We start from the raw sequence: 9,864 nt of genomic DNA, 5'->3' as shown, positions 1-9,864 counted from the left end.
AATGCGTCGGTCTTCAACTTGTGCACCTCTTGGAGGCGCACAGGCTGATTTCCCATCAGGGGAGGTCTTCGGCTTGTGGAGCTCTTTTGGAGAGACGGGTTGATTTCCCATCAGGGGAGGTCTTCGGCTTGTGGAGCTCTTTTGGAGAGACACGGGTTGATTTCCCCTGCAAGGTACTTAATCTTGGAGAGAGGCAGGGAGGACTCACATCTAGGCCTCGGATGACTGGATGATAGGCCTTGGATTATTGTTTGTTTGTTTTATGGATTATTGTTAGTTTGTTGTACGATTGTTTGTATGTCACTGTACCGTTATTACCCAAATATATGACCATAATTGTTATAAGTTCGGTATGACTCTTTATTCTACCCAGTTTAGACAGTTATGATTGACTTGGCTCAAAATTCCCGCCACAATAACGACATGATTTGCCCGTGTTTAGTGTGATTATTACTTTGTATAGAGTTGTTATAACGTTACACTGTCGCTCGTTGAGATAAACGCGCGGCGCGCCCCCTGGCGGCCGCCCTCGGGAGTCCCGCGGTGACGTCAGCCAGGAGGACCCTCTCCAACAGGTCCGGGACCGCCATGAGGGTAACAGAGCAGTAGTGCTGCTGGCTGCTGGCCTCGGGTCCGGTGAAGAGCGGAGGAAGAGAGAAGAGGAAGGCCGGAGGAGAAGTGTGTTTACGCAGACGGCAGCAGCGGCAGCGTGCCTAGGGAGCGCAGTGGGAGGAGGCGCAGGAGGCGCTGCGTCTGGCCGCTCCAACTTCCTGCTCACACAGAAACCAGGATCCGATTTCAGTCCAACACCAGTGAGGAGACCGGAGCAAGCATGGAACAACAAGGGACCTTACGGAGCTCATCGTGAAGGTTGGCCAGCGGGGAAAACGTGACGAAAAGAGCAGGTACTTTCCATTAACAACTATGTTTACTACTATGTATACTCTTTAATATATAACCAACGGTTTCCTTGACTTTCCGAATGAAGTCAAGTCGTGTGATGAGTGAGTAATCATATTCAAACTTTTGTGTGGCTGTGAAGGTGCTCGAGGGTCTCTCCGTGGAGCTCCTCGCACGCTAAGGTGCGGAGGTTTGGGTTTGTTTAGATGGTTTGTCTCCGATACAAAGATCGCGTTCTGTCGTGTCTACTGCGCTACTTTTCGTTTCCTTCCGGTCTGCGGGTCTGTGGAGCAACATCTGAACCAGTCAGTCCCAGTACAGCATCACGGTGGTTCTGCTGGGACAAGCAGAGCGACCCATCTGATAAGTACAGCTTTCCCACTCCGATACACTCCGTGTTGGAGACCCGGACCAGGGGCAGAAAGAACCCATAAGCTAGCTCAAGATGCGGTTCCTCGGGGCTCTGACGTCCCACGACGGCTGTGAACAGGAAGAGACGTGATGCAGTAATTCTGCACACAGTCATCTCGTCCTATATGGAGTTTCCGTTCCTCAAACACTGGACCGCTTTGTGCTCCGGTCTACTTGTACTTTGATAATCGGTGCATCTGCAACAGGCAGCGATGAACTAAACAACAATAAGTTCACTCTGCAGGCGTCCGGCCCGCGGTGCTCCTGTGAGCGTTATAAAGGAGGCGGGACCATGGTTATATCGCCAACACGTTCAATGTTAGGTTGTAAATAATAAGGCCAAAATGGGGGCCTGATTTGTAAAATTTTCTGGACGGAAGTTGGGCCGGATTGAGGGGAAGTACCCCCCTCGGAGTGGGATCCCCTCACTTCACCGTTTGTCCCTGAAAGTAGAATCGCAGGAAGTCCTGACTCTGACAAGCTTGTATTTTCACATGGCTGATTGGAAAACTCAAGGGATTCCTTGTATCGGAAGTTGCCTGTGTGTGTCCGTGCGTGTTTCCGTGTGTGTGTGTTTCTGTGTGTGTGTGTGTCCGTGTGTGTGAGTCCATGTGTGTGTGTGTGTGTGTGTATGTGTCCATGTTTTTGTGTTTGTCCGTGTTTTTGTGTGTGTGTATGTGTCCGTGTGTCCATGCGTGTGTGTTTCATTGCGTGAGGATAGACAGACACCACTCTCTATCTAACAGCACATTTACCAGCTGTGGGCGAACAAACACCATAGAGGGCTGGAACCCACGGTGTGTTCCTGCAGACAGGTCCACCATAGAGGGCTGGAACCCACGTTGTGTTCCTGCAGACAGGTCCACCATAGAGGGCTGGAACCCATGGTGTGTTCCTGCAGACAGGTCCACCATAGAGGGCTGGAACCCATGGTGTGTTCCTGCAGACAGGTCCACCATAGAGGGCTGGAACCCATCGCGTGTTCCTGCAGACAGGTCCACTACAGTGGGCTGGAACCCATCGCGTGTTCCTGCAGACAGAAGCCGAGTGGCCTCACATTCCTCCATTAAAGAGAAACCACCCAGGGCCGTTCTACTTCCTGTGGAGCGAGGGCCAGGTTGGACCGCAGCATACTTCTGGTTGAGCTGTTGTCCCTCCTTATGCTCCTCTCTGGTCTGCTGCTGCTGCTGCTACCACACTGGAGCGCACACACATATACAGACACACACATGCACGCTCTTACACGCTCACGCACATATATATATACAGACAGACACAGACACACATGCACGCACTTACACGCTCACACACACATAGCGGACCAGCGACAGACAGACAGGCAGGACCGACGAAGGGGCAGGGAGAACTGACAGGAAGGACAGACGGAGAGGCAGGACAGACGGAAGGCAGGACAAACGGGGGATATGGGAACATTAGGAGGGGACCTTAGACACTTTTGTGCAGCTGATGTTGTAAATCGATGTGTTGAACCATTAGAACAATGAGGAGAACGTTGACGGTTCAGTTGAAATGCGTTCCGCGTTCTACACGTTTGCGTAATAGATGTTACAGAAAGGTTAATCGTCGATTATTACACGGTTCTAACCCATTCAAAGCGCTCAGCGTTTTAGACTAATTGGTCCTGTCAGTCGTTGTGGTTGGTTCCCGGGCCCCAGGATCCAGAGGGGGTTAGACCAGCCCCCGGGCCCCAGGAGCCAGAGGGGGTTAGACCAGACCCCGGGCCCCAGGAGCCAGAGGGGGTTAGACCAGCCCCTGGGCCCCAGGAGCCAGAGGGGGTTAGACCAGCCCCTGGGCCCCAGGAGCCAGAGGGGGTTAGACCAGACCCCGGGCCCCAGGAGCCAGAGGGGGTTAGACCAGCCCTCGGGCCCCAGGAGCCAGAGGGGGTTAGACCAGCCCTCGGGGCCCTGTTCTGCACGGGTCCTTTTAGGGAAGTTAAGCCTCAGTCAGTTCCGTTTTCGCTGTGCAGACGTACGCAAGGTACACGCCTGTCACCTGTGTCCAGACCACACTCACGCACACAGACACACGCCCACACACACACGCCCACACACACACAGACACGCGCCCACACACTGGGGATGAGGTTAATCCTCTTCCTCTTATCCTCTTACCCACTCTGAGGTGGACCTCAGTGGATCAGTTTCACCAGCGTTCATTATTAACGCCGTTGTGTGATCGCTGCCGCGCCAGCTGTTCTGGTGTCTAACCCCACACACACACAGACACACAGACATACATGCATACATACATACATACATACATACATACATACATACATACATACATACATACATACATACATACATACATACATACATACAGGCAAACATTTTAAATCAGGGATGGGCTGCTGGCCCCTCAACCATAATGAGACTCCTACTAAGTGGTAGTCCCTTCTGACGCCTGACGCCGTGCTCCACCTCTCCTCCAGGCATGGACAGCGCCATCACCTTGTGGCAGTTCCTCCTGCAGCTGCTGCTGGACCAGAGCCACAAGCAGCTCATCTGCTGGACGTCGGCGGACGGGGAGTTCAAGCTGCTCCGCTCCGAGGAGGTGGCCAAGCTGTGGGGGCTGCGCAAGAACAAGACCAACATGAACTACGACAAGCTCAGCCGCGCCCTGCGCTACTACTACGACAAGGTGGGTCCTCCTGGGGGGGTCCGGTCTCCAGATATCCCCTGGAGTCTGTTTCGCCGTTCTGTTGTTTGGCGGCTTAACGGTTAACGAGACCTCGGGAATCCCGAGGCAGCTGGTGCAGTTGGCTCCAAGTTGTTCTTGAAACCACGGCTTCTCCCTGAAAGTAGAGGTCCTCAGAGAAGTCACTCAGACTCCTGGATCCCGTTAGAGTTCTAAAAGTTAAATAAAGAATATTACCGTACAGCGTCCTTAAAAGGTTATTGAAGTAAACAAATGCAATAACAACTGAGTGGATCTCTGATTGGTCCACTGAATGACTCCTCCCCTACGTCCTCCAGAACATCATCAAGAAGGTCATCGGCCAGAAGTTCGTCTACAAGTTCGTGTCGTTCCCGGAGATCCTGAAGATGGACCCCCAGGTGGTGGAGCGGGGGCTGGCCTCGGGACACCTCCCCCTGCGGGCGGAGGAGGAGGAGGAGGAGGAGGAGGAGGAGGAGGAGGCCCTGGAGCGGGAGGTGAAGGAGGAGCAGGAGGAGGCGGCGCTGGAGGAGGTGGAGGCCCAGCGGCGCGCCCTGGCCGTCCTGCAGGCCCAGGTGTGTCACGGCAGCGGCGGGGACTACCTCCGTTCCGGCCTCTACTCCTCCTTCAGTGTGGCGGCGCTGCAGAGCCAGCCGGAGCTGCTCCGCGCGCTGCGTGAGGAGCAGCTCCTCCACCAGCACCGCCTCCACCACGATGCGGAGGCCCGCTCCGTCATCCGCTTCGGGGCCAACGGCCTCAAGGACCGGGCCCCCCCGACGCCGCCCCTGATGTCCTCCTACAGCGCCGGCGCCTCCTCCAGGCAGTTTGTCGCCTCCCCTCCGTCCTCCCCCCACAGCCCCCGCCCCCTGCGGGCCCCGGGGCCCAGCTGGAGCCCCGTGGAAGAGGAGGAGGAGGAGGAGCTGGAGGAGGAGCTGGAGGAGGAGGAGCAGCAGGTGGAGGAGGAGGAGGAGGTGGAGGACCAGTGCGCCCAGCCCCTGAACCTGTCTTCCGGGCACAGGAAGCGCGCCTCGCTGCTCCCCGAGCAGAGGAGCTTCACCAGCACCAGAACTCCCGGAGGAGGTGGTGGGGGAGGAGGAGGAGCTACGTCCGCTGCAGCTAACAGCAACAGCGGTCGTAGTCGGGGAGATGGACTTCTACCGAGGAGCAAAAAGCCCAAAGCCCTGGAGATCCCCGGGCCGTCCCTGCTGCTGGCAGGAAGTGACCTGGGCTCCATAGCGCTCAACAGCCCCGCGCTGCCGTCCGGCTCGCTCACGCCCGCCTTCTTCACAGCACAGGTGATTCTGTCAGCCAATCAGCACGCACGCACACAGCCAGGCCTTCGTCGGCGCTAGCAACCCGACGGCTAGCTTCTCTCTCTCTCTCGGTCCCCTGTGGTTTGTACAACGATGGACGCAAGCATGGACACAGACAGGCACACACACACACAAACACACACACATGGACACACGCACACAGATAGACACGCACACATGCATAAACGCACACACACACACACACGTTCACGCGCACACACACAGACACATACATGGACAAACACATGGACAGACAGACAGACAGACCCTTGCACGATGCGAGGACGGAGGGACAATAGGAGTGTTGTTCCCTGAAGCACGGTCGTCCCTAGGATCTGTGTTGCTGTCGCAGCATCCGTCCCGTCGGTAAAGTCAGGAGCAAAACTATTAAGAACACACACCATGTGATGGTCGTTTCATCACAGCTAGCAGTGTGAGCGTACGGTCACATGACCTTGTGCAGAAGACCGTAGACCCGCCAGTCTGGTTTCAGAGAGCGCATCGCTGTCGTCAGCGCATCAACGCGTCGCCACGACAACGGCAGCCTCACACTGGTGGTTTTATAAGGGCACCAAACGGAAATCACACGGAAACAACATTTTGAGAGATTTGCAGAAATCCTCCTCTTGCTAGTCCTGTTGGGGGGGAGGGGGGGAGGGTCTAAGTGATGCCATATGCTCCAATAATTCCATTAATGATGCGAAGGGAGGGGGGGAGGGAGGGCGAGCTAGGTCCCTCGGCAACACACACTGGCTCCCTCTCTGAGTGGTGACACGGAGGGGGGGGGGTGTAGGGAGAAATTGATTTCATATGTTTTCTCTCAAGCCTTCGAGCTTAAACACACACACACACACACACACCTCTCCAACTCTATCAACAACAACCTTCCCTCCTCCCCCCTCTGCTCACCTCTTCCTCCTCCCTCCTTCCTCCCACCCCCCCTCCCTCTTCCCTCCCCCCTCCCTCTCCGCCTCACTTCACCCCTGGATCCGGCGCGAGCAGAAACCGCAGACATCCTGCTCCCTTCCTCCCGCCCCGTGTTGACTCTAACCGTCCGCTCAGAGCCGCTCTGAGGGTATGAGTCCGCTCTGAGCGCTATGCTGGCGGCTGCGTGTGCAGTTTAGGTGTATTTAACAACACAAACAAACAACAACGTAAAACACTTTCTCTGTGGGTTTTAAAGGAACAGTATGTAACATTGCCCCCCGAGTGTTTAGAGCGGGTACTGCAGTCAGACCTCGGAGCGGAGGGCGGTCTGCTGGGCCATCACCAGAGCGCAACGTTACATTTTACGCAAGCGTAATTACTCTATTATAACAATGACGTGTTCTGCTATTTTTAAATGTATTTCATTTAAAAGGAGTCTGTTTAGAACCTAAATGTCTTTAATTTAGCAAGTATGCAAGCTGTTTATTGTTTTGCAAATTCTAAAGCACCTCATGTGGCGTCCAATCTTGAGCGTCCAAATGCGACTCAGAGACTTACCCCGCGATTCAGTAGGGCTCAGGTCATGCAGCGTTTCCTTAAGAGGAAGAGGCTACCGGTACTAGTGTCTCAGTAGAGTCAGTTGGTTGACTTGTGTTTGTGCCAATTTGAATCGTATCTTGCAACCCAGGGTATGGAAGGAGAGTGAATCATAATGAATAAACCTCCTGAATCATCACAGAAACATTCCGATCCGGAAATTAGATGTCTGTCGGGAGATGCCAGTATTTTGACTCTGTGTGTCTCACTGCTTAACCGCTGATCCTGTTAGTGATCGTGTTCAGTGAATTTGTCAGCAACAGCTACTCTAGCTGAACTGAAATTTTACATTTAAGGGCATTTAGCAGTCACTTTTATCCAAAGCGACCTACAATGGTTGGTACACACATTCACGGCGTTGTCAGCCATGCAAGGCGCCTTGCTAAGGGACACCTCGGCACTCGGCTTGGTAGAGCCGGAGATCGAACTAGCAACCTTCCGGTTCCCAGCCAACCCGCTCTACCGCCTGAGATAAGCTGACCCTGAGCTTCATCAGTTACTCTCAGCTGCCATCCCATGACGCTCCCATGTCTCCCTCTCTCTCTCTCTCTCTCTCTCTCTCTCTCGCCCCTACCCAGACTCCCTCTGGCCTGCTCCTGGCCCACAGCCCCCTGCTGTCAGGGATCCACTTCTGGAGTAGCCTGAGTCCGGTGGCTCCGCTCAGCCCCGCCCGGCTGCAGGGCCACGCCTCCCTCTTCCAGGTAAGAGCCACGCCCACCTACAGGGACCAATCAGTGACCAGGGGGGGTCAACAACCAGGAGGCAAACTGGGTTCAGTTGGTGTACTGTTAAATAGACACTTTTCTAACCAGTGGCCACTCAAAGCGCTTTACAATACTGCCTCACATTCACCCATTCATGCACACATTAACACACCAACGGCGGTGATAGCCATCAAAGGCCACATCTAGCTCGTCAGGAGCAGTCAGGGCGAGGTGTCTTGCTCAGGGACACCTCGACACCAAACTAGGAGGAGCTGGGGATCGAACCAGCCACCTTCTGGTTACGAGCCATTGTTTAACGGGCAGCCACATGCTGCCCGTTAAACAATGCTTTGTTCTGAAAGCGACGTGTGTGCACCTGAGAGGAGAAAACACAACGGCACAAGGATTAAAAACCATAAGACAAGAGTATTACCCTCGATAGTTATAGTCCTGAAAGCTTAATCTTTAACTTGATTATGTGCTGTTGAGAAAGTACTTGATCAGATACATTTACCTTTAGGGCATTTGACGCTTTTAAGTACATTTGTCAGAAGAGAGATAAGCAACAATATATCTCTGTCGGTACAGTAAGGATGTTCATAGAACCAAGTGCCAAGCACTAACAATTGCTAGGTTAGCCCATTCCCATGTACAACAAAGACAGCTAGGATATGATGCTACTATATCATCCTATACTATAAGATGATTCTCAATCCATTTTTCATTTCCACAGTCAACCAATCAGAGGAAATCTTCCCTTTTTAGTTTCTAGTGTTGGGCTGTGAATGATCTAAATGTTAACATGCCCCTCTGGCCCCGCGATCAGGAACATCTCAGCGGAGACATGTTGTTAAGTCCTCGAGGGCTGGATGTGTTGACACACTCGAGGTGGGTCGACCGAGGTGTCTTGTTTCAGCGCACACCAGAGGCAGGAAATCCTGCAAGTACTTCCTGTTCGGGCCCCTGGGAGCCGGTCCAAACAGGGTGGACTGGTTTTCAGAACGGCTCCTCGTTTATGAAACGCACACAGGTCACCCCCCCTCTCCCCCCCCCCCCCCCCCCCCCCCCCCCCCCACACACACACAATAGGCGCGCAGCGAACACGGTTTCTCTTTGTGCACGTAAATAACGCTTGGCCTATCTGCCTTTCCGGGCGGTGGAGTCACACACGCAGATAGCAGAGGAAGAGGCAGCGTGCATAACAACAGGAAAGCAGACCGGTGACAACACTGCTGCTGCTGCCCCAAGCCGGAAGGCAGCCTCCCTCCCTCACCCCCTCCCTCCCTTTCCAGCCCGCTAACGCTCTTCCTCCCAGTTCCCCATGCCCGGCCACATGCCCATCTCTCTGGCCGGCCTGGAAGGCAACCCCTCCTCCCCCTTCCCTCCAACCCCTGTTCTCCCTTTCCGCCCCGGTAACACTCTGCTCTGCTCTTTTCCTCCCAGTTCCCCAGCCTGATCAACGGCCACATGCCCATCTCTCTGGCTGGCCTGGAAGGCAACCCCTCCTCTCTGCTGCTGGCCTCACAGCTCCACAAGTCCTGATCGGAAACGAGGGAACGAAATACTTAAAAACGTTTAAAAAAATTCCTGTCTCTTAGCGTTGACAGTCCATAGACCTTGTCTCCCTCTCCCTTGTTTTGTTGAACATGTGCCTGCCGTGTGGAATTTGTATGATGAACCGTGAAATGTGGGACCCTCACCTTTGTTTGTTTCGCACTCGAGTTGTTCTGTTGTTCTGATCTTGTGGTTCTGATCTTGGTTGAGCCACGGGTGCCACGCCCTGGATGTCCGGCTCCTCTCCATGTCCCTTGATGTCTCTTCTCTGCTCCTGGAGGTCTCCGCTCCCCCCTGGAGGCCTGGAGGTTCCTCTCCCCCCTGGAGGTCTGGCTCCTCGGTTCAAAGTGTTGGAACGGGTGTAGAAGATGGAGTTCTTGTGGCTTAGTGTAGAAATGCTACCGGATCCAAACTCCATTTCTTTTTGTATTTTTTGGAATAGCATCTCATTGTTGATTGCCAATGGAAACGTGTAGTTTCTGTAAGTGGTGAAGTCTATTTTGTAGCACTGTGCTTCTATATTACTGGCTGTGCCTTTGTTTGATTTTTCCTTTTTTTATAAAGACGAGATTTCTAATCAATTGAAAACCTTTTGTAATTCTTGTTTTTTATACTGGACTTGATATACAGTATGTAATCTGTATACTTTTGTATTGGTGAAAAAAAATGTTATTTTCATTAAACAAAGCATTGAATGCTTGAATGTGGTGGTTTGGAGTATTGTTTCAAAGCAGCGCATTAATCCGTCACATTTCACAAATCGCCATTTCCGATTATTTTAT

General features: G+C 53.4%; 1 protein-coding gene across 1 annotated transcript; it reads left to right on the top strand.

Moving 5' to 3' along the window:
* Positions 1–574: 574 nt before the first annotated feature.
* Positions 575–9,785, top strand: LOC307081054 (ETS domain-containing protein Elk-3-like). Its single transcript, XM_079744073.1, has 5 exons — positions 575–905; positions 3,764–3,972; positions 4,308–5,282; positions 7,403–7,525; positions 8,972–9,785. The coding sequence occupies exons 2-5, from the start codon at positions 3,766–3,768 to the stop codon at positions 9,068–9,070; spliced, it is 1,404 nt and encodes a 467-aa protein (XP_079600199.1). The 5' UTR covers positions 575–905; positions 3,764–3,765; the 3' UTR covers positions 9,071–9,785.
* Positions 9,786–9,864: the final 79 nt, after the last annotated feature.

The sequence above is a fragment of the Pollachius pollachius genome (assembly GCF_949987615.1).
Source record: "Pollachius pollachius genome assembly, chromosome: 9".
NCBI lineage: Eukaryota > Metazoa > Chordata > Actinopteri > Gadiformes > Gadidae > Pollachius > Pollachius pollachius.
The sequence above is the reverse complement of the archived record's forward strand: the minus strand, read 5'-3'. Positions and strand labels throughout refer to the sequence as shown.